The sequence below is a fragment of the Zophobas morio genome, unplaced genomic scaffold (assembly GCF_036711695.1).
Source record: "Zophobas morio isolate AGI-343-1 ecotype UQ-CSIRO unplaced genomic scaffold, CSIRO_AGI_Zmor_V1 ptg000278l, whole genome shotgun sequence".
In the NCBI taxonomy this organism is placed as follows: Eukaryota; Metazoa; Arthropoda; class Insecta; order Coleoptera; family Tenebrionidae; genus Zophobas; species Zophobas morio.
In genome coordinates, this window is record NW_026972382.1 from 60133 (window position 1) to 87850 (window position 27718).

General features: G+C 20.8%; 1 protein-coding gene across 1 annotated transcript; it reads right to left on the reverse strand.

Moving 5' to 3' along the window:
- Positions 1-10833: 10833 nt before the first annotated feature.
- Positions 10834-20688, reverse strand: LOC135119686 (paired amphipathic helix protein Sin3b-like). The gene is made up of 11 exons (XM_064044086.1): positions 20327-20688; positions 20202-20268; positions 20050-20142; positions 19862-19995; positions 19658-19811; positions 18815-18986; positions 16828-16938; positions 15874-16004; positions 14311-14442; positions 14123-14250; positions 10834-10855 (listed from the first exon to the last, which is right to left on the reverse strand). Exons 1-11 carry the CDS (start codon positions 20338-20340, stop codon positions 10834-10836), a joined length of 1158 nt encoding a protein of 385 aa, XP_063900156.1. The 5' UTR covers positions 20341-20688.
- Positions 20689-27718: the final 7030 nt, after the last annotated feature.

A 27718-nucleotide genomic window follows, 5' to 3' on the forward strand; every position in this document is an offset into this window, starting at 1 on the left:
TAATTAAAAATAATTATTTTGTTTCACACATTTTTTAAATTTAGCAATTATAATATAAAATATTATTTGTATATTTTTATCCATTTTATATAATTTTTAAAATTTTGTATTTCTTATATTAATAATTTAATGTTTTTTTTACTTATTTATTTTAAGATATTATATTACTGGAATAAATTAATTTTGTTTGAATTTTTTTTTCAAAATTAGTAGTAAAAAAAGATTCGATTTTAAGAATTAAAAATTAAATAAAATTAGTTTAGCAGAATTTACTTTACAAAAAAAAATTTAGATTAAGGAAGCCGCGTTTGAAACAAATTTTCAACGAATAAACTGTTATACTGTAAATTAATTTAAAAAGTATTGAAAGTCAATTTTAAATTAAATACATAATTTAAAAAAAATAATGAGCAATAACATTAAGGCAAAGCGAAACAATAATTATTAATAAAATACTATAAAAACTTTAAAAAATAATAATTTGGCTTAAGAAATTCATCTAGTAAATTCTTAAACATTGAGTCAATCAAAACGAAATATTTGAAGAATAAGCTTTGGTGAACGTGAACAAAAAAACTTTCAAGCTCAAATTTAACGAAAATTAAAAAATAATAACAAAATTTTTTTGTATAGGAAATAATTTTTATAAACATAACAAATTTTTTAAAATTAAATATTTGAAATAAATTATTTAAACCATCACAACTTTACAACTTTTTTACAAATTTTAGTAAACATTTAAATTATATCGTTTAATTAATAATAATTTCCTCAAGAAATAATATAATATACTTTCCATTACTGTATTTTCGCTATAACAATTTAATAAACATTAATTTATTTCTTAACAATTTTTTCGAGGAATAAATATAATAAGTATTACATGAAATTACTTTTACTATAACAAAATTTACGAAATAAATTTAATAAACATCCAATTTTTTAAGTAAGGAATAATTATAATATTTTAACTATAACAAAATTTTTATGAAATAAATTTTATGTATATATAAACTGTAACAGTTTTTTAAGGAATAAACATAATACCAATAAAGTAAAATTATTATAACTGTAACAAAATTTTAATGAAATGTAATTTCCGAACATTACGAAATAAATTTAGTAAACATTAAATTAAAGCAAATTATTTAAACTGGAACAAATTTTTTAAGAAATAAATTTTATAAACACTCAATTAAATTACTGTCACCATAATGAAATTTTTACGAATTATTTTTATAAATATATTAAAACTAGAAATTTTTTAAAAAAAAAACTAATTTTATTATTGTATTATTAAAATATAACAATTTTTTAAGAAAGAAATTTTTATGAATATTTATGAAACAATTTTTTTTTAAAAAATAAATTTAATGGTTTTCATTCGATTCATAAAACCTCAACTTTAAAAAATTTAAATAATCTAAATTCATAAAGTTTATCGCTTCGCGCTTACTTTTTGTGGTGTCGTCCGAAACATGAAGTCTTCAGTATTATAAACGTAATACATTTTATAAGAGTTGAGGCAAATTTTATATTCGAGACCGTTACGATTGATCTCTGGCCAGCCTTTGTTTACTAAAGTTCTAGTAAATATAAAAAAAAAAGGAAAGTTAATTTTATTAAATTTATATATAAAAAAAATTAGTTACTAATTATAAAAATTATTATAAAATATAAAAAATATAAGTACAAAAAAATTGGATAAATAAATTATTAATAAGTTTAATACCTGCAAAAACAAAATGTATATAACATAAATAGAGAAAGTTGAATTAAATAATAAAATATTAAGTTTAATATTATTAAAAAATATGAACAATTGAAGTATTTTATGTTTTTTAAACAAATTTATATAACAATAATAATATTAAACTAAAAATTTTCCAGAAAATTAAAAATTAATTTAGAAAATTTTTTTATTGGTGAACTACATGAGGCACAAAAATAATTTTTTTATAAAGATTTTAAAAATAATAACGCTAAGCAACTTTTCATTCGATATTACAATTAAAGAAAAATACTTCATAAAAAAAATTAAAAATTAAATTAAATTTATCATAAATATACATAAAAAATTATATTCAAACAAATATAACATTTTATATTTACTAATAAGGAAAAAAAGTTTAACATCTAACAAAAATTATTTAATTAATTTAACAAGTATCAATAATAATTGGCTGTTTCAGTTATTATAAATATAACACTAAACAGCAAAAAAACTGAATTATGACACAAATTTATAATAAAAAATAATCAATTATTAAAAATAAACAAATACTATTTTTTTATCTACAAATTTATTAATGAAAAATTATTAAAATTATTTATTAATATCCAGATTTAAAAATATAATAAGAATTTTAATAAGAATCTCTTATAAAGAATAATTCTATTACTTCTTTAACATGAAAATGTTGTAAAACTTATTGAATATTAATAAATATCGGTAACCTCTAAGAAAATGATTTTTATAGAAATATTTATTATCTCCGAAAAAGGATTTAATATATTTTTGTGACCATATAATTTATTATTATTACTCTTGTTATTTTATTATCTAAAAATATTATGTTATATTATTACCAATAAAAAAGTTTTAAAGTAAAAAGTATTAAAAATTTTGAGAAAGAAGTCTATTTAGTCTTTATTTATATTTAAAATATATATTATATTAAATTCTTTTCCTTTCGTGTATTATTTTTCATTAACTTTAAATTTTGCACTTGAATTGTTATTTTACTTCTAAATTATTGGTTTATCTATTCGCAGTATTTTTACTTCGTTTTAAAAATATTAAAACTCATTAATTGGTGGTATTTCTGAAAGATCATTGGCTGCTATTTGCTTAAAGTTTTATTAACCATTCGTTCATACTATTAGTATATATTAAACTCTTTTAATAATTTTATTATAATATTTATTCTTTTTATATTTTTTTATTAAATTTAAATAAAAAAATTTTTAATTTATTATATGAAAATATATAAAAAAACTTTATAAAGACTTTTGTACACCCAAAATATAATTATTCTTTAATGAAGTAAATATTTATTATTTATATTTCAAGTATTATGTTTTTCTACAAATTACTTACTACTGTGTAGAGCTTTTCATAAAAAGTTTTGTAAAGTATTATACTTTTATTTTTTCTATTATGTTTGGCCTTTTTAATTTTTCTTTAGGAAATATTGTTACAAAATTACTTTATATTAAATTAAATTCTACTCAATTCATAAAAACACTTCGAAATACTTAAAAAAGAAATTTATTATCATTGTTAAGTAACAATTATCTTATAAAAACTTGAAAATAATGTAAAAAAAATTATAAAAAAATAAAAAATAAAATAAAAATGAAAAAATAGAATTAACAACATAATAAGAAAAATTTAAAAATATGACATATGAAAAACACGAAAATTATCAATTTTTTTGTTAGAAATAAAATTTTTAATTGGTTGTGCCACAAGTAGTTCTTAAAAAATAATTGGTACTAATGCTTAAATTATTAGAAATGTTTCATTTGAATTTATTTGAATTTGTAAAACCGTTTATTGGTGTTGTACGGTTAATATAACTTTACAACTTTCATAGAAGAGTTGCTGGTTATTATGATGCCTTCGTTATTATTAAAATTTTTTAAATAATATTTTTATGCATATTTTATTAATAAAAATAGTTTTGATTTCTTATTCCCTTTTGTATATTAAATTTTCTTACTTACAACTTTATAAAATTTTCTTTCTTTTGATAATAACTTTTTATATATTGAGGCAAAATGTCTAAAAACATATTCACTATTTTTTATTTTCTTTTTATTATTATATATAATATTAAAATTTTCTTAAAATGTTATCTTTTTCTTCTTATATCACTTTTTTTTTTAATTTTTATTCATGCGTAGAAAAAAAACAGAATTTTAATTAGTATATATTTAAATTTTGTTACTAAAAAAATGTAACATTTCTTTAATATAAAAAACTTCTTTATAATATATTAATGCAAATGTACATTAAAGAAATATCACAATTTTTTTCTTTTATGATCATTTTTAAAAATTTATAACATTTTCTTATTATTACAAAAACTGTTTTTATAATATTTTTTTGAAAAATATATTCATAAAAATATTCACAATTATTAAATTCCAATTATTTTTTATTTTTTATATATTTATATATTTTTACTTTAAAGTAATATAAATAGAAAAAAATAACCTTTTCAAAAAAACAGGAGAGGTCACATAGCGAGTGAGGGAAGGGTTCAGTGAGGTTTCATGGGTGTAACCCTCGATATATTGAGACCACCGTTCACTTACGAAGGACGGGTCAAAAAACTCAATAGGATTTTCTATTAGCGAGATGGCTATTGCTTTACTTCTCTAGAATAATATTGGAAAAAAAGGGAGTGACAGAACAAATAAAGCAATACTTCATAATAAAATATTAACATAAAAGTAATATATTTTATTTAAAATAAAATAAAAACTGTTATATAACAACTGTGATATGTTTTTTTATTTTATAATAAATATTACTCAAAAACTTTAATTTGTTTTAAGATAATATATAAGGTAACCTTTATAATATTATAATAAAAATTTTATTAATTATAAAATGTAACAAAATTTATAATGAATATTTAATAAAATTAAAATGGCTGAAATTTTTAAGAGGACAATTATAACTATAATAAAAAGTATTGAAATATTTTTAAAAAGACTATATCAAAATAAAAAATAAAACAAGAGTTTAATTAATATTATTATGAGTTATGTAAACTTAATATTATATATAATTATTTAAGTATTTCAATATCAAAAATTATGTAATATATAATAAATAATAAAAAGTTCATACTTTTATGAAGTATCATATCATAAATAATGAAAAAATTATATAATAATTATTTAAAAATTTCAGTTTCATTATTATATAATAAGTTAATAAATATTTAGTAATATAACATTTTAATATAAAAATATATAATGAAAAAAATAATATAATTATTCAAAAACTTCCTTGCTTTTATAAATAAAATATAACGAAAAGTGAAAAACTTATAATAAAATATTTATAAATCTATAGAATAATATAAAAGATAACAGAACATTTCAAGAAACAAAAAAAAATAAAAAATAAAACGTAGCAAACATGTAAGCCAATATATCATAATCACTAATAATAATAACACGCAGTGGTATAGCGAACAAATATTAAAATAATAAATATAAAGTATTTAAGGATTCAACAACATTTATAAATTATTTCAATAGTGTTATAAGTAAAATATAATAAAAATAAGATATTAAAGCATTTTAATAGTACTAAAACTAAAAAAAAATTATTAGAAGTAATAACAACCTATAAAATAAACTTATAAAGTAATAATAATAATAATTCATTATTATTATTATAAATAAATAAGAAATAAATATTATAATTTTCTATATTTAACGTAAATAAAATATATAAAAAAAGTTATTAAGGATTTTTTTTATTACAACTAAATAAATTAGTATAAATAATAATAAAATATAATAAGCAATGGAAAACTTATAATAAAATAATATTATAAATTTATAGTAAAATGTAATAAAAAGTAAAAGAGTTATAATGGCAATTTATTATTAGTATAAATAATAAAAAAATATATTGATAAAAATCTATAATATAAAACAAAAAATTATATATAATTCAATATTAGAATGGGAAGAAGCATAATATATTATAAAAAAGTTATTCAAGCCTTTTATTATTATTATAACTAAAAAAAATGATAACTCAATATAATAAATATTGAAAAAGTTATAAAGAAATAATTATTTAAAAACTTCAATAGTAGGGTAATAAGTAATAATAAGAAAATTTATTTAGTATTTCGATATTATTGAAACTAAAAGGATATAAATCGTTTTCGTTAAAAATTTATATGTAAAATAATATATTAATAATAAAAAAATTTAAATAAAACAATTTAATATTTTATAATTATAAGAATAAATAATAAAAACGTATTTTGAAAAAGTTATTAAGTATTACTAAATTAAATAAATATGTAATAAAAAGTGTATAATAAAACAGTTATTTAAAAAGAATAAAAAAGATAATAAAAGATATTCAAGTATATTTTAATATAATTAAAAGTGAAAAATATAAATAATAATAAAGCTTTTAAGATAATAGTTAAAATGATTAAATATTATTTAAAGTTAAAAAATAAATAATTATTATATCTATAAAAAATAATATTTTTTTGTTTTAATAATAAAACAAAATAAAAAACTTTTGTGTGTATAAGTTTATAGCACAAAAAAAAATCACAAAAAAAAATAAATAATATTCATTAAAAAACGACAAAAGTTAGTTCGAAGCAGTTTTCTTCTTCTAAAAGTAGTAAGGCCTTTTGGCGGTATAAAGAAAGGTCAGACTCTATTATATAATAATAATTAATGATAATAATAATATTGATATGTAATAATAGTACTAATAATAATAATATTAATAAAACTAATAATATATATGATAATTAATAATAATAGTAATACATAAAAATATTGATAGTGTCAATAATATTAATAATAATGTTATTATCAAATGATAATAAGGATAACAATAATGGTAGTAACAATGATAATAATAACGATAGTAATATTAGTAGTTATAATTATATATAAATATATTGTATAATAATGTTAATAGATAAATTATTATTATATATATGATAACAATGATAATAACGAATATAATAGCAATAAATATAATATGTTAATGATTATGATAATTAATAATAATAAATATAATTATACAAATAATAGATGTAATAACGATATAATGATAGTGGTAATAATAATAATAATCGCCACCTCGAAGTTGCTCATAATCGTAAAGAAGTTGTAGTTTTTTAGAAGTTTCATCAATAATAATCAATAAAAGCTGTAAATATAAAAGTTTTATTTTTTTTAGTAAATAGTAATAATAATAGAAATAAAGAAATAATGATAAATACAAAAGTTTTATACTGTAAAAATTGCAGACCATTAAGAATTATTTCTTTTAATTTAAGCGATTATAATTATTTATTAGTATTATTTTTATGTTATTATTATACTAATTTAATAAAATATATTATTTAGAAAGTAATTTCAAAGTCATTTCTTATTTGTTCAGTATGAAAAACTCATTTTTTATTTAAAAGGTCTATTAATATAATAATGACATAAACTTTAAAACTAATAACAAAATCGTACTAATAAAAAAGAATCGTCATACTTTTTTTTTCTTGTTATTATATATCAATTTCATTTATCATTTATTCATTAATATTTACTATTATTTATTATTATTAAATTTTTTACTATATTTATTATACACATAAATATTATCTTCAATGTTAAAATATTTGTTATTTATTTCTTTTAGTACCACATAATAAAAACTTGTATATTATTGTATAATATATACTATTTATTATTATTACATATTTTTATTACTATTACATAAATTATAAATATTTTTTACTCTTCAATATTTCTTTATCATATTTTTTTATTATTATATACTATAAGATCCAAAAAAATTATAAATATTAATATTCATAATAACTTTACATTGATTTACCATTTTACTCAATATTTTATTATTATTATTATACTTTTTACTTGTATTATATACAGTAAAAATATTATTTACTATTATATATATTCATAACATATACTTTTATTTATTATTATTATATATTTCAAATTTAACCCCTTTATTATACATATTAATATCCACTTCTATTTAAAAGTTATATAATAAATTATTAATATATAATTTATTTTCTATAAATATATTTTTAATTAGATATTACTTAAAGTATTTACTTTTTTCCTCATTAAAATATTTATTTTTGTTACTACTATATATATTAATCGTTACAATTATTTATTGTTATTATAATACTTGTTATTACTAAAAATATTATTAATAGCTACTTTTATTAATTTTATCATAAATATTAATGTCATTTACTTTTATTTTATTTATTATTATTTATATTTGATTCTATTACTTTCAAATATATGGAATTATATTTACTTTTTTTAATATTATTTTATACTCCCCTTTCTTTAATATTATATATATTAAAAATAACTATTTTAATTATATAGTATCACTAATATTTATTTATTTATTATATCTATTTCTTTTATATATATTTATAATATTGATTTCATTGAGTATTAAATATTATTTCATTTTGTATGTTATTACATATTGTCAACATTCACTATATGCATTATTATTCTTCATAACACTTTATTTATTAATTTTTATATTTATAATATTAACTTTTATTTAAGATTTTTACTCTTTATTTTATATATAATTATATATATTAATAATATTTACTTTTATTTAGTATTATATTAATTTTTTTCACTATATATAATGTTTATATTTTTTTATAGTATTATAAATATTACCTTATTACTATTATATTTACTTCTTTTATATAAATGTTAATATTTACTTTTATTCAATGTTATTTTATATTTTATTATAAATATTATTATATATATTAAAAATATTTAATTATATTATTAATAGTTCTATTCATTATTATTTTATAATTAAAATTATTAATAAATACATTTATTCTATATATTGTATATTTATTTCTTATATTACTATATACTTTAAAATCTTTCATATTATATATATTTGTCATTATTATACTATTTATTATAAAAAAGATTAACTTTACTTCGATATTTTATTCAATATTATTATTATATTAAATATTTATAATATTACTAACATTAATAATATTTACTTTTCTTCAAAATATTCTTTTCATTATTATAATATTATTTCTTTTGTTGTATATCTTATTAATAATTGCTTTTATTATAGTTTTTCTTTTATAAGAAAATAATATTCACTTTTATTCAATATTATTAAATATCGGCAAATAATATTATTTCTACCTGTTTCCAGCAGGCGTGAACTACTTTGTCTATAGTAAATATTATATAAGCGTGAATGCCGTAAAGTTCGCGAACAGCATCCTCAAATGCGGCAGCGTCCATCGTGGTATCGAGAAAATTGTGAGCATAACTTAAAAAGTTTATATAATAATGCTCTTCTTTAGGAGTCACTAAAATATATTTTATAAATATATAAAAAAAAAACAGTTCATTTTTTGTTATGATAAAAAAAATTATCAAAACTATTTAACTATTTTTACATTTTATAAAGAAAAAAACTGAACTATTTTTTTATGATAAAAAAGTTTATTAAAAACTATTTTATATTATTTTTCATAAAATAATTATTTTTTAGAAAACCTGAAGGCTTATAGTTTAGCTTAACGGCCACTTCTTTGGATTTTTTAGAAAAAGAAGCACGTGGTATACACGTGGAACTATAACTTTTGAGCTTTTTCATTCGTTCGTAAAGTTTCTTAGCAAAGAAAAGTTACTTAAAGCTTTTAAAAAATTTCATAATAATAATAATAATAATTAAGTAATAAAAAGGGTTCAAAATGAGCAAAAGTTATAAAAAATAAATAAATAACATTATTACAAAAAAAAGAATATTTTTAATAAAAAGTATAATTAAAAAATAAATAAATAAAAATGATTATCAAAGAATGATAACGATAATAAGAACAACCACAATAATAGTCATAACCCTAATAATAAATTATTAAAAATAAACAATTATTAGTAGTAGAGATAATAGTAACTTTAACTTTAACTTAAGAAAACTATATATAATTATTAATAAACTATTATTTATTGTTATAAAAGATTTTATATTAGAAGTGGTTAAAGTTGTAAAAGTTATAAAATTTTTTCAGTGTTACTTATAAAAATAGCATAATAATAATAGTTATTTGAATAAAATATTCATATTATAAGATTTATAGTAATAAGAACCTGAAAAAGCCTGAAGAAAGCATACCAAGGCGTATTGCAATAAAGCGTGAACTCCGATTCATTATTATTATTACTATCATTGTCGCTATTATTACAACAATTTCTATTATTATCATCATCACTATTATTATAGTTAAGAGTAGTCAAACTATTTAAAGGCTTAAATATGAGATCCGCCGTAGTATCTTTTACTACATATAAAATAGAAATAAAAACTTTTAACATGCTTAAACTTTTTCATAAAATATATACCCCCCCCCACAACAAAAACTTTACACAACTTTCTTAAAATAATATAAAAAGTAAAAGCTACTCATAAAGTGATCCTAGTCTTTATTGATCCTTAAAAAAATATATACTATTCTATGGGTTATTATATTTTTCGTTAATATCCTTGTAATTTTTATATATAGAAAAAATATTAATATAGTTTTAAATAATTTAAAAAATACATATATATTTTTCTATACAATTTTTTATATATTATTGTATTTTTCGTTAAGGTTCTTGTATACTTTTTGATAGTAATTATCATAATATACTTTTATATAAAATTATATTCCTCTAAATTATCATAATTAAAATTAATTTGTTAGTATCTTCCTAATTCCGGTCAATATTTTCATTATTATATATAACACCTCTTTACTTTCTATTATTACTGTATAACAAATATAAAACTAAACAATATACATGAAAAACATATTTATATTATCGATATATAAACGCTGATAGCTTAAGAAAAGTCCCTTATTTTCTTCACTCACTAATTTTATTGCCGTTTAAAAAATAATAAATTCTAATATTACAAATATATATTATTTTTATTACCTTAAATGCTTTCATTATTATAATTATTACTATCATAATACTAAAAAGACTAACTAATAATAACAAAACTTAAGAGTTCTCAAACTGTTCCCTACAAGAAGCTCATTAAAAAATACAAACTTTTACAAACATAATAACAATATTAAAAACCATTTTAATAATATAAAAGTATAGGAAAATTGTAATGAAGATAAAGTTTTATAATAAATAATATGTAAACATTAATTTGAAGCAACAAATACTACAAATATATATAAAATTAATATTATTATACAAATATACAATGAAATCAATACATTTTTTATATAAAAATACTATAAAAAACTTTTTTCATATCATTATATATATTAAAAAATTTATACAAATCTTAAACTTACTATCATAAAAAAAAAAATAACAAAACAGAAACAAACTCCAAACTTTATATATAAAGGATAAAATATACAAAAATATATATATAAACTTTAAACTTTTTATTGATAAAAAAAATATAAAATAAAGAAAAACTAATACTTCTTTATATAACTATATATATATATATATATAAATATACATATAAACTATAGCCCTATTAATAAAAATACAAAAAAATTAAAAACTTCATATATATATATATAATGATATTAGAAAAAATTCTTTTCGTTAGCCAAATAGACCAAATAATATATATAAAAACTCGAATGAAAGTTAATAAAAAGTTACCTTTTCTTACTCCTATTAAATCCGTTTCATCATTAAACAAAGAAGCTTTGCTTTTAGTAATAATATATATAAATAAAAACTTATAAAGAAATATAATATTATATATTAATAGTAATTTCATTATTATTCATTATTTTGAAAAAGATTTTTATATATATAAAAAGAATATTTAATATAATGGGAATAATAAACTTTAATAAGGAAAGCAATATAAACAAAGAAAAGTAAAAATATATCATATATTAATGATAATATATAAGAAAATAAGCTTTCAATATATAGGTATTTAAAAAAAAATTTTAATAAAAATAAAATTTTCATATACTAGCAGTAATTTATTTTATTATTTATTATTTTTAAGAAAACTTTAGAAATATGTAAAAAGAAGGATTTTCTATATATTTAAAAATAAGCTTTTAATATGTGAATATTTAAAAAAAATTTTAAAAAATATATAACTTTATATATATTAATGGCAATTTACTCTATTATGTTTTATTGTTTATTAAAATTTTAGAATATAATAAAAATATATAATGAATGGTGGGAATAAAAAATTTTATTACAATAATAACTAATAAAAACTTACGAAAAAAAGTAAAAAAGGGTTAAAATATATTAATATTAAAAAAACTTTAAATAATAAAAATATTATAAATACTAAAAGCAATTTATGCTATTAATTGTATTTTTTTACCATATTAATATGTAAATAAAAAAATATATTAATGAAGGATTATGAATTTCATATAAAAAAATAATAATAATAACTAATGAAAACTTTAAATTTATAATAAAGTAAAATAATTTCTAAAACATGCAATAATAGAAACTTTTTAAGCTCCAAAGAATGATCTAACGGGTCCTTTTGAAGCTCGGTACCGAGGTCAGATGAAGCGCCAATGACACTGCCGTTCTTTTCGTTCCTATCGTTAATTGGTTCTTTTTTTATAATGGGATCTTCGGGTTCGGCTTCGGTTTCAATGCGGAGATGGGAACACCCAATAAGATGTGGAAATTTTTTTCTTAAAAAAAAAGACGCCTTTTTTTTTTCCGCGTCGCTTCCATTTCTTAAATAATTATTAATAAAAAAAATAATTAAAAAAAATTGGTTATTTATCAAATAATTTAGTAAAAGTTATAAACTATTACGAAAAAAATTTAATAATTTAAAAATATTTTAAGTACTTTATATAAAACTAATAATAATAATATACAAAAGATAATGAAAACTATTATTAGTAATAAAACTTTAAAAGTTTTTTTATAGAAAACTATTATAAGTAAATATTGATAAGCTCTTAACAAAAAATAATATTAAGAAAAAAGCTATTTCATTTTAAAAACACTAATTATTATTACATCTAAATATTTATATATATTTGAAATTATTAAATTTATTTAAAAATTATTATTTTATAAAACTTTTTATATATAAAAATATTAGAAGGAATTAATTTAAATATTAAATGAACTTGTTAAAAGTAAAAAAAAAAGTAGTTATTTATATATAAATAAATAAATAAATTTAAAATTTTTTTAAAGTATTATAAAGAAAACATCAAAAAAATTTATAAATAAAAATGTACTTTAAAAAAGTTAAATATATAAATAAAAACAAAAAAATTATAAGTTTTACATAATTATCGAATATAAGTTTTTTAATAAACATAAACTTTATTAAAAGTAAAATATTTTTATATAATTATAAAAAAAAATATTAAAAAGTTAAGAAAATTTCACTTGTAGATGGAAAAAAAATTATTATATTATAATATAACTAAAAAGTTTAGATTTTTTCTAAAGTTTCAAAAAAACCATTAAAGAAAAACTATTATACTCAAATTTTAAATATAAAATAAGTATATTACCTTTTTTATTAGAATTATTATATACAAAAACCAAATAAAAAGTAATTATTATAATATAAAAAAGTTGAGAAAAGTTAATAAATTTTATTTAGTTTTAATTAAATCTCAAACTAGATTTTATAGTAACTTCATAAATATGAAAACGTAAAATTTTCTCAATTAATAGTAAAATAAAATATTTATATATAAATAATTAAAAATAAGTTAATATTATTTTATTAAAAAAAGTAAATTTTTAAAAATATAGATATAAGAAAATTTAAAATTCGCTTAAGTTTATATAAAGTATCATAAAGAATTATAAAAAGTTTCAAAATAATATAAAAGGATATACTACTTTTTCAGAATATAATAAAAAAAATTTATGCATAAAAAAAGTTATATAATAATAATAAAAAATAAAAAATATAATTTTAATTATATAAAAAAATATAATAAATTTAAGACGAAGTGAAACTTTTATTATTGTTAAAAAGTTAACAAGCATTTCTCTTTAATATAATTATTATTAAAGCAGTAAAATTATTTAGAAATTTTTTTATAACAATTTAAAATGTTACAAAAAATATTTTTTTTATGTTTTTTATAAATAATGATGAATAAATGTATTGCAGCAATATTATATAAATAAAATAATAGAAATAGTAATATTATTATCAATACAGTTAAACTGTTTGATGAGTGAAAATAAAAATAACTTTCTTATATTTTTAAACTATTTTATAATAATAATATAAAAGTAACGGATCAGTATGATATATTTATATATAATACAATAATAATACTTATTTATATAAAAAAGCAAAAGTTCTATGCAATCTTTAAGAACATCTTCATCTTCAAATACAAGTTCATAATGCGGTTTTTTATCGCTCTCACTATTAATAGTTTCAATCTCGGCCAATAACGTTTTCTAAAACATAATAAACCAATCAGATCAAAGTCTACAATAAATATTTAGATCAAGCTAAACCACTGCAATGGCTTTCTTGTCGTTGGCTTTAAACGAAGGCGATTGGTAGTCGAGAGAGCGAGCAAAATTTTTCTCAGTAAGTTCCCGCCAAATTTTATCCCAATCACGTTTTGCCTTTCTCCAATCATCATCCTTAATAGAATAGCACAATATAACGGACGAAACAAATTATATAATATATTAAGTTATAACTTTTTTTTTGTGATATATAATAGACTACTTATAATAATTATTAAAATTAGATAAATAAATATTATTAAAAAAAAATAAAAACATTTTAAAAACTTTAGAAAACGAGAAAAAAATTATTATAAACTGGAAAAAAAAAAACTAAATAAATTCAAATATGAAAAAACAATTATAAAGTTTCATATGATAGATATAATAAAAATAAAAAATAGTTAATAGTATAATGTGTTAATAACTCTTAATTTTATTATAATATAACAAAACAAAATTCAGTTGTATAATTGATTCTTAAAAAAAAAAGAATACTTTCTTTTTAAAGGTTTATATTATTATATATGAAAGTTAATAAGAAAATGTTATGTATACATAATGTATTTTCATAATATTAAAAAAAACTTTTTTCATATTAACTTTTAAAGAAACTAATAAGTATTTATAAAGTAGTTAAAAATCACAATATGAATTAAAAAATGTTTTAATAATAAAAAATATATATGAAAAAGGTATAATATTTTGTATAAAAATAAAAATATAATAATAATAAAAACTTAAATTCTTCTACAGAATTAATAATGATAATAAATGTAACAAAAAAATATATATATAATTTAGTAATATTATATAATAAATAATTAAATATATTATTATACTGGAATAAAAATTAATCTAAAAAATATTAATATATAAAAATATTAAAACAAATACCTAAATAAAAAATATTTTAATATTAATAAAAAAAAATTAAATACTAAAAATAAAAAATTATTATAAATAATATTATTTTATGACAAAAAAATATAAATAAAATAAATACTATATTAAAAAATATATAAAAAGTATAATAAATATATAAAAAATAAGAAGGGTACAAAAATTATTATAAACAAACAATATTTATAACATAATATAAATAAAAAATATTATTAAAAAATACTGAAATAATAATAAGTATTTTATTAACAAAAAATAAATAAAGTACTAAATAATTACTAAAATAAAAATTATATAAAAAATAATATTTACAACAAAAATATAAATATTACATAAACTTTATTTTTTAAAGAAACATTAAAATATATATATATTATTATTAGAAATAATACTTATAACAATAAATTAATAAAATATATTATAAAAAAGATAATAATTTTGAAAAATTACAGCTGAATAGTTATTATATTAGAATAAGGACAGCAATATTAATTAATTATACTTTTCATAATATAAATAATATTAAAAATTATGAATTTAGTATTAATATTTTTATTTATACACAAAAAAAAATTTGTTTTTTAACAAATATATATAGTAGAAAAAATTTAACAATATTTTCTAAAACCTAACTTTTTCTATTAATAATAATATTATCTATACTTTTTGCTTCAAACGCTTCAATACTATTGGAAGAACAGAGGTCGGGTGTCGCATGATCCCGTCAACAACCTCACGCGCTTTTTCGCCATAAATCCTCTCTATGGCCGCATGGCAGAGGACTTCAGAAGTGCCTAATAACGATACAAAACCGAGTTTTTCACTTTTTAGGTACAAAAAAATGACGAAAAAATTTATATGAGAATAATTATTATTAATAGTAAATATAAAATAAATATAATACGGCAAAAAAAATAACTTCAATATTTTTAGGTTATAACAAAAACGAATATAATTAATAATCAAAAAAGTAAAAATAAATTTCTCAACTCACTAATATTCCTTATGTTTGATATTTCATAATAATAATAAATATAAATAAACCTTTGTTCAGTGAGTTTTTTATTTACGGTTTTCAGTTTATAATAAAAATAAATATAAAAAAAATAAAAAGTATAAATAAATTTATCAAACCATAAATTAATGTTTATTTAATAGTAAAAATTAATAAATTTTTATTTAATATTTTTTATTTCTGTTTTCGGTTTATAATTAAGATAAATTAACAAAAAAAGTAAAATTAAATTTCTCAAAACATGAAATTTACAATATATGATAACAATAAGTAATTAATAAAATTTTTATTAATTTTCTATTTATTATAAAAGTTATAAAACTTTTTTCCGCCAATTTAGTAAATTAAATAAAAAATTTTTTAAAAAACAGGAAATTTTTAAGAAAACGATTATAATAATAATAAACAATTTTATTACAATAAAATAAATTTTATAAGTTAAAATTTTTTTTTTGGATTTTCGCTGAAAATATTTTAAAATTGATGCAGTTAATTTACAAAATTAAAAGTGAATTATTAATCTAAACAAAAAATAATGGTAAAAAAAAAATTTAATGAGTTACCGTTATATAATAATTATTAAAAAAAAAAAGTATACAAACCTCCAAGTTTACTATCCAACTTTTGAAGGTAACGTTCCTCTTCACTAAATTCCTGCAGACGTTTAAATTGATATTCCAAATGGCGAATGGCGTCTAAGTTGGAAGCAAGCACTACACAAAAAAATATTAATAAAATTTAGTACAAATGTTTTTTAAATATATTTTATGATAATCTTTTCACTAATAATTTGTATATAAAACAGTTCAAAAAATTGACATATTGCTTAAATATCTAATTTAAACAGAAAAATAGTTAACTTCCATACTTAAAATTTTTTTAATATTATTAATATATACAAATATCTTCATTAAAGTGAATGCTTAAAAAATTCCTATACATTAATAACAAAAAAAATTCGTTGGTTTAAAAAATATTTGTTAAGCTCAATCACCAATTAAACTTTAAGAACAGGCATGCAACAAAAATGAATTTTTTTTAAGTGCTTAAACCTTCATATTAATAAACTTTTATAAAATTTTATTTATAAACTTTTTTATTTTAAATAATTTTTCTTAACAGTTTATTTATATTATTTTTATTTAATATTAATGTAACAATTATTATTGTTATGCTATTTATTATTATTCGTAAACTACGTATTTTCATATTTATAAATTATTCCATAATATATTTTGGTATGCTTTCCCTTTTTAATAGATTTCTATTAATTTTTAATAAATGTACACATTTTTTAGATTTTAAATAATATTTTTATCAATATATTAGTGTAATAATTTCTTAAAAAAAAAATTAACCTCTACTTATAAAAAATATATATTTTTTATTATATTTCGTTATATTCATTTAATAGTTGCTTTTTATATTTCATTAATTTCTTTCAAAATTTATCTCTATTTAAAAACTATTATATTTCCTTATTAATGTATAGTATATATGTACTTATAATAAAAAATATTGTATTATCTTTATAATGCAAATTTATAATTATAAAATATTATTTTCTTTTAGAGTATTAACTTTAAAAATATAATATTTTATTTACTAGTATAGTCTTGTATTTATATATGTGCATAAGAAAAAAATAATTTTATCTTTTTGGGGCGATAATATAAAATTTTTTACTTAACAACTACTTCATATTTATTAATTTTTTATAAGATAGTATTTTTCCTTCTATCATTAATTATATAATATATATAAACTTATTATAAAATTATATTTTCTTTACAAGAATTTATAAATATAAAATATTTCTATTATTTAATATAATTATAGTTTCACTAATATTTGTAAAAGAATATTTACCACAATTTTTTTATATTAAAAAAAATTTGTTTATTTTTAATACGAATTTATAAATATGAAATATTTTTAATTTTTACTTTGAATTTTGTTAACAAACTTTTATAAAATAATATTCTATTTTCTGTTATAATTTAAAATAAATTTATAAATTTTTTACTTAATATTTACTTCAAATATATATTAACAAACCTTTGAACTTGTAATATTATATTTTCTCCCCATTATAATTTTTTATTAACTTTACTATTATATACTTCATATGAATACACTTTCATATGTATCTTTACTTATACATAAATATATACGCCAATATACGCCAATATAGTTATATATAAATAATTGTATGTCGACGTTTTATTTATTTTAATATATAAATAACTAATAATATACGGGATACACTATTACTTCTAGTGCTACATACATTTTATATATTTAATATACTTTTTAATATTACCCATTTTGTATTTTTAAATGCTATTTGTTAATTTTTTTTAAAAAATTGTAGAAATATACTATTACGATTACTTATATATAATAAGTATTAAGTAAAAGTATATATACATATATATATATATATTAATATGTAAAATTAATATAACCATTGATGTAAGTATTCCATCATTATTTATATACTATATTCATTTATCTAATAAATACACTTATTTTTTATTATTTATTTTTTATTATAAAAATAAACTTTATTTAAAAAAAATAATAAACCCATATCAAGCTCATAACGTTCATCTTCAACTCTATAAAGTGCCTCTTCATATACATTTTTTTTCGAATCGACTTTTTCCTCGGACGTGAGTATAGAGAAAGAAACGAGCCGATCGTTTAGAACTTCATCGGAAAGTTTAGTTTTTCCTGAGCATTTCTGATTACATTGTTCCTGATAATAAAAAATAGTTATGAACTCTATAAGAGCGAATGATATTTACAATAAAAAGGGGGCTTTTATAATATAAAATTAATTAAATAAAAGGTATAAATTATAAAGTTAACAATTCAATAAATGATAATAATAAAAAGAATAATAATAATAACACTAATACTAATAATAAATATGATATAAATAATAATACTGATAATAATAATATATATAATAGTAATAATAACGCTAATAATAATATAAATATAATAATAATTTTAAATAAAATACTACCACTAATAATAATAAATAATAATAATTTTATTAAAAATAAATAATTATCATTAATAACAATAATAATAATAATATAATTATAATTATAATATTAATAATAATACTGATATTAAATATAATAATCTTAAATAATAATACTGACACTAATATTAATATAAAATTATTATATAAATTATATTATACATTTAATAATACATAATATTAATAACACTAAGAATAAAATAAATACAATAGAAGTAGATATATAATGATTATTATAACGCTGATAATAATAATTATAAATCATACTAATAATATGAATAACGATAACAAAAGTAAATATAATAATAACACTAAAGATAATAATAATACATAATAATACTAATAATAAAATAAAAAAAGGATATTAATAATAATACAATTGGTTTATGCCTATAAGAAAAACCGTAACGCTTGCACGTGGAGAAGTCAAAATTCTTCACATCTACAAGAAATGCGTCTGAAGAAGGCGCTTGAAAGTCATTTTCTTCTTCTTTACAACTAAAGCCCAGCATTTCCTTAAAAGTCACATATCTTATAATAACATTATTAACAATAATAATGATGTCAATAATAATAATAACAGCTTTGTTGTTCTATCAATCTCTCCTTTCTCGTTCTTCGTGGTTATAAATTTCGCAGCAATTTCCAAGAGGTCCTCACGGCCAATCAAATGAGAGTTGTAGAGATTCAGAAGCCGTAAAAAGTTATAATAAGCCTGTCATATGCTTCCTTTATATATGCACGTTGATGCATTGTATATAGACTTCACTTCTTTATGAGGGCAGCACTTTTTAAGATCGTCAAAGAATAAAACGTATTGGTAGTTGTCCAGATCCACGTGGTCTTCTGCTGTTCGGCCCCTCTGGGTCGTAAAATTATAGTCTATATATGGAAACGCTAGTGAAAGTTTGATATAACAACTTTTAATTGAAAATGAAAGTCAGAAGAATAGCGGCGCTTTCCTGTCTCCTCGCGCTGCAAAGGATTACTGCTTAGTTTATTAAATAGTTAAAATATATATACAATATAAGATCACGTGAACAAACCGGGCCTCGTGCATCTGCCAGAGTCGACTCTCCGATGACGGACTGGCATCTGGTTGGTCAAAAGATGGTGCTCTTAGAGGCAGTCGCGCATGTGGCGAATCCGTCTGATCCGCATGCCCGGGAGGAGAAATGGAAGGGAGCGAGTGGTAGGGCGCCCCACGGGAGACCTCAGAGGGAGTTGTATTAGAGGACGGGGTGTGGTGGTGCGATGGATAAGGACGATTGACAAAAAGTGGATGAGCGCGTGGTTGGGGTGGGTGAAACCCACGTGGATGAAAGTGATGATGATGGTGGTGGTGGTAATAATGATGATGATGTGGAGGCAGCGGCGGAGGAGACGGATGAGCAGAGTAGATCGATAGTTCGCCTGCTCGTTCTGGTAAGAACTGGGAAAACTCCTCTAAAAGGTCGGGATGATCGCGGAACAAAAGAGATACTTGACGATACACCTTCAAGAAAATTTAAAAATAATAAGAAAAAGTAAAAGAAAAAATATATTATAAATACTTCTTCGATGGTTTTTTTCTCCCGCTTAAAAGTAGTGAGAACGTCTAGAAACTTCTTATAAGTCTCCGTTTGGTTGGAAAAACGCTCCTGTGAAATAAAAATAAATATTGGCAAAAACAAATTTCCGTGCCAAACAAAAAAAAAGTACTCTTATTTTTGTAACATAATTGAATGCATGAAACACTTCAGGCTTTCGAGGAGTAGCGGCCCCACTAAGAAATATTCCTTCCGCAGTAATAGTTATATAGAAAAAATATCACAGAATAGCAGAGTTGTTTACCATGGAGATGAGCGGCCTCGTGCACTGACGCCTCAAAAGCTGCAAACTTTCTAACATCATCGTGAGGATTATTATATAAGGCCTGTTTTACTGGGTCGACGGGCTCCACGCGAGCAACTGCAGCTGTAGTCATGTCCTCAGCGCCGTTAGAAGCTGGGCCATGGGCAGAATTGCTCGGGCTTTCGGGCAGTTTCGAGGGTGAGGCCGGCGAGGGTGTGGTGTACAAAGAGACGTAGCCTGACGAAAAAGGCTTTTCAACGCAGTTTTCATGTGGAGAAAAAGTTTCATTAGCTTTCTCGGCTTCTAAAAAAATAATTATGAATAGAATAGTAAATCTGCAACAATATGATTAGAAAAAAAAAGTTACGCTCTTCGGGGAGTGAAGGCGAAAGACAAGGAGATTCTGGAATCTCTGCATAATTTTTATACATATTTTGAAGGTTCGGGGGTAAAAAAGAATGAAATTCTTCAATTAAGTCCGGATGACTCTCGAAAAGTTCAGTTACTCTGGCGACCACCTCTAAAGTGCTAATGCTATTAAAACAATTTTAAGTTCCCAGAGAAATAGTTAATTTGTAGGCTAACACACCCACCTCTTTGACCCGTAATCTTTCATTATATCGAGAAAGGAGTAGTAGTATGCGGGCGATTTAGAAAAGCGTGCCTTTACTGTGTTTAAATAGAGGGAGGCCTTCTCCGCGTTAACAGTAGGGGCAGGTGGAGGCTCCCAGTAATCATGGGAAATATGATTATTAGGGGCAGGAAATTCGTCTTTTATAAAAAAACTTTTATCTTCGTTAAATTCTGCATTTGTCCCAGGCACGTCAGGCCCCCAAAAGCCATTGTTGCTAATAGCTTCTTTTTGTATCTCTTCTTGAAAAGGCTCAGGAACACGTATTGTATTGTATAAACTTTCTGCATTCATCATAATTGATGATGTACTTCTAGTCTTTAGACTTAACGGTATTAAAGGCTCGAAGTCAATTGTATTCATGGGGGGCTTAACGAAGGTAACCTCGGTGGCGACGTCCCAGCCACGCGAAATTAAGGGTTCTGGTAAATTGAACTCTACAGCTCTGGAAGAAGAGTGGGAAACCAGGTCGTCACTGCTATTGGACAGATCGTCCGTTGAATTTTCAAGGGAGTGAAGCAAAGGTTTATGTTCAGTTTCATTTAGACTTGATTTTAAAGATGGTGGCACTAGAGAAGAAGGCGAGGAAGCTTTGATTTCTTGATCATTAATATTATTATTATCTTTTTCTAGATTTAGCTTATCCTCAGTTTCTATCGTTTGGATTAGATTAGATTTTTGAAAAGTACCAATAGGAGAATTATGTAGAGCCTTCTTGCTGGGTGAAACCGAATCCATTTTTTTTAAAACCGATTTCTTCAATAACTTAACTTCTAGGTCTAATGATATATTTAACTTTTATGTAATAGCCTCCTCGAAATTGCGAGTAAATCCATCAAACTGACAACATATTCAGTTTCGCCAAGTGGCTATTAATAGAAAACAAAAAAAATTTATATAAAATATGTGCAGACAAAGTTTTTTTAAATATTAATAATTAAATAAAAAGTTTTACATGAAACATTTTTTTAAAACTTTTGTTATAGAAAAGGATAACAAAATTAACTTCGTTTAATATAGAATTTTATCTGTTAACTTGACAGTGTACTTTAAATACTTTTTAATGTAAGTCTAATGAAATAATGAAATTAATACACTTATTAAATAATGCTGTTACTACTAATTATATTTATGTATATATATTCTTAGGTTATAAAAACTTAAAATTCAATTAGCAACTTTAAAAAAAAAGCACGTTTGCATTACAAATTTTTATTTAAAATATTTCCCTAGAATAGCTAAAAATTTAGTAAATTTTTGAAAAGGTAAAAATACCAACTAAAGAGATAAACAAAAATAAAACAATATTAAACATGCAAAGGAAAACAAAAGGCTAACCAGCTAAACTTGGTCTGAACAATCTACCTGAAGGTGTTACCGAAATTTTGTGATAGGGCGTTCCCTCAACAAATAAAAATCCATTTAGTGTTACAGGCTAGAGATGGCCGTTCATTAGCAAGTAGCGCATTGTGAATAAAAGGCTAACTTATTTTCTTAAGAGCTTCCACTTGTTGTGATTATTACACTCTGCTCAAAGTTTGTTAATAGTTGAATATATAATTTTATGCTGTAACCTCTAATTAATGCTATGTAATTTTTTAAGAGGCCTTTAACTAATTATAATTAATTTTGAGGAGCTTTTTTTATTCAAGGACTCTTTAAACTTTTGGTTTACGAGTAAAACGTTGAAATATATAACCTAAAAAAACTAATTTTTTTATTTCAAAAAAAAAAATAGTAATTACCATGTTACCTTTATAATTAAAACTTTTTTCCTCATAGGTCCTATAATTTATTCTAAATACCTCTAAAAATAACAAACTTTAGCTATATTTTATTTTTATTTTGTTGAAAATACCAACAATTTTGTTTGCTTAAAGTTAATTTAATAACTTTAACTAACTGTATCAATATAGAGAATGGGTGTTATTCTATAGTTCACTGAAGATTGTTGTGCTATAGGTTATAAAACTTATTCGTGTTTTCGATTAGATAAAAAATTTAAATTTAAGTATCGAAAGCGATATAAACATCTGATTGTTATATTACAATTAACCACGGGTTTAGTAAAGAAGTTGTAAAAGAGTACAACGGTATGTAGTGAGTCGCGTTGTTTTTTATTATAGTAATACGCCAGTTAAAAATTTTTAGTCAGGTCACCTTTTTTTTAAGAAAAAATAATTCTTTTTTAGTTAAGAAACCTATAACCACTTTAAAATATTTAAAAAAAATTAACTATCTTTTTAATATAAGTGGACTTTCATTAGCTTAAGAATTATTCTAAAGTTAAACATTCTTAAATAGAGTATTCTGATATTTTATACAAATATTTGTTGTAAGATGACTGTAACCACTTGTGTTGGAATTAATAACTATACACGTTTTTGTTGTAAATATTTAATGGTCAAAAAAGTTGAGTTAACAGAGAGTATTTATTTAAAACTGAATAAATTCCATCACGCGGCTGCTAAACGCTTTGAAGGAAAAACAAATACCACCTAACACTCTTAAAAATGCAATATTTATTAGTGCTTATCGGCAACACCTTGTTTCAAATTAAACTTATGAAAATTTAAGTTTCCAATTTTTTTTTTAAATTTAAGCTTAAAATATGTTTTAAAATCTCCATATTTACATATTATACCACATATCTCAAAGTTTAAATTTCAAGGCTTAAAAAGTGCTTTATTAACTTTCCTGCTCTTCAAACCTACAACAGTTTCAAAATGTCGTCTCATTCTCTCTTTTAAAAGTATTTTTAAAAAAAAATGATAAATATTTCTTTTATTATTGCTAAAAAGCCTCCATTATTATGATTAATTTAAGCAAATTGTAAGGCTACATTATAATATATCGATGACTAAAGAAATGTAATATACTATTTTAAATACGTTTGAAGAGAGGCCTTCATAATTTGTTATGATAGCCAACTTAATCACTTAGTTAATATAAACATGACGTCATCCACACAATTCTTTGTGCGCATTTTTTAAGGAGATCCACACTTAACTAATAAACAGATAACTTCCTGCATTTCTTACTTACAATATTCTGTATAACTAATTTATTTCTTAACTACATATTTGAGTAAAAGTTATGAGCACCATTATACTAGATAGCAGCATGAAGTTCGCTAAAGTTCAATTATGTACATTAAAAAGCCTAAAAATGTTATGGAGGTTAAATTAGCCTCTGCTATACTTAAATATATTCATACAATTTAATAATCCTTTACTTTGCTTATAATATTCACTATTTACTTTTAATACAATATATTTTTAAAAATAATAAATATTTCTTCTCACTTTACATTAATTAAAAAAAGATTTAGGATATTACAACCCGTAAAATTTTTTACCAATTCTACTTAGCGTGAGTCAAAATTTTACCAATTTGCACATCTTAACTTTTGGAATACTTAAAACTTAGAACATCTAACAAAGATTGCAGGTTACCCTTTATTCTAGTAAATTTTTGGAGGAATGAGTTCTCCATAGTAATGGTGCTCTCCGTCTATTCTATTGCATGTTTCTTAGTGCCACGTTAAATTACTCTAAATACTAACTTCTCTATAAAAAGCATGTAAGCGTAAAAGATCTAATATAACTTATATTTTATTACTACTTATACACGTTACGGGAGTGACTAACTTCTTTAATGTTAATATTTATTAAAAGAAAAAAAAGATTTCTATTTAATATTATTAATATTGGAAATTTTCATTGTAAACCTTTTTAGTTAGACAATTTTTTAATCAGTTTCCCAACTTGGCAAGAGAAGGCGCAGTAAATAGTCACTCGGCTAAAGCCCTCTTGAACACCTTCTTTAGTAAAGGTTATAACATCCTAATTGGCTACTTGATCATCTATATACTGTTTAGAAAGCGACGAAGCTACCAAAAAACGCTGTTTACAATTATTTTACTAAAATTAATAAGATATTATAAAGATGCTTAAATTTTTTATTTAAGGACACCCCTTTTAAACAATTAGAAGATGTCAAAACTAAAAGAATTGCTTTTTATAAACAGAACGAGCAATTTTAGTGTATTTAGATATTCTAACTATTTAAATCCACTTCAAACAGTATTTCTCCAAAAAATGAGTTGTAGCATAGATAGTGATAAAGAAGAATTTAATTTTGAAAAAGAGATGTTTGAAAAAGCAAAATGTACTCAAAGCGACTCTATGGCATTCATTACAACTCGAACAGTTTCTAAAACTGCTAAGATAATTTGCACTTCAAACAAAAATTCCGTATCACTGTTAAAAAAAAATTTTTTTCAAAAAACAGGAACTATTCACCTATACCTATTTCCACCTTTCTAAAAACCCTGGAGGTAAATTAAAGTTATACTTGTTTATTTTTTTATTATTATGATATTATATAGAATATTTCTTCGTATATTACTGGAAGATTCCTTCGATCGCTTATCATGTCATTGTCTGAATTATTAATAAATGAAAATTTTGATGGTTTGTTAGTTCTTTTTCTTAGTGATAACACTCTATAAAAAGTGACCTATATAAGTATAATAAATATTACTTGACACCAAGAAATTATATATATTATTTATCAAATTGTTCCGTATATTACTACAAACTAGAAAGACCTAGTCCGTACACAGCGGACAACCTTGCAACAGAGAGAGAAAAGAGAAAGCAAAAAATAACTTAGGCTTCCTGTGACATATATTCACCTTAACTCTTAGCCCTCACTCCCCTGTAGTTACTCGTTTCGCAAGATGCCCAATAAAAAGTTGGTTAAATTTATTTTTTAATTATTTAAAAAATTAAAAGATGTTTGATATAAGCTCTGAAAAACGCTAAATCTACTATATTTTATGCGGAGATGACTTATATATCTTAATAATGTATTAATAAAAAGTTTCTAACAATTCCAATTTTTAGGCCATATATGCACGTGTAAAAAGTAATAAGGTGACCCAAGAGCTCTACAAAAGTTAAAATTATTAAATTGTAAATCACGTGGAACCTTGATGTTTTTACACCAGTAAATACCGCTTGTCTTTGATTTCAGAATCTCATATAAGTTTGCTAAAAATACTTCTCTGCAAAGGTGAATGCTCGTTTGTCACAGAGTAAAAACCGACACTGCAGTAACTGCTGGTGATTTTACCCAAAAAAGCTGTCTTGGTGCTTGACAAAGTAGAAGAATTTCAGCACTTACTTGCGTTTATTAGTGGACTGAAGGCGAACAGCATACAGCGCAAGATATATGGACTGAATCAATTGTTGCAGAGTTGAAGAAACTTCGATAAACGGGACAATTTCAGTTGCTTGTTACTGCTATACCGGCAGAAGTTATTAGGGCGTAGCTCTTCGCAACATTTGAGGCAAAGTTTTTTTTTTGGCCTGCCTGCTAAAGCAGGGTGATTGCAACTTACAAATTCTTCAGTCAAACCATTAAAGACCACAACTTTTTATGCAGTTCTTATCAATTACCCTTTAGCTTTGCTGTGTGGGAAAAATAACTTCCAACATCCGCAAGAAATAGGAAGTTCATACGGTTGTGATCCCAGCATATTTCAGGCTATGGGCTGAGACTAACTTATAAAAAAAGACTTAATATTGGCCTATATAAAGATAATCGCTGGACGACAGTAATATGCTTTGAAGGCTTTCGCTGAGTCCGTTTCCCTGCTTGTAAACTTACACCGAGTCCTCCAAGAGGACTAGTTTATTACTCCACATTTTGCTAGGTGCATATTTTAGTCCTTCCTTAATGCCTACCTTACGAGATGAAGGGGTTTTTCCATAGGTCTTTGCATCGCAACTAACTAAATACTAAAAAGGGATAACCAACGACGTTAATTCAATTGCGTATACATCTTTTTTTTACAGCTCACTACAACCGTCCGTAAGGGCTAAGTGAACGCGCATTGAGAAGAACTGACAGTTGTGTGTAACTGATAAGCAAACAAAAAGAATATTAAGAAAAGAGAAGAAAAAAC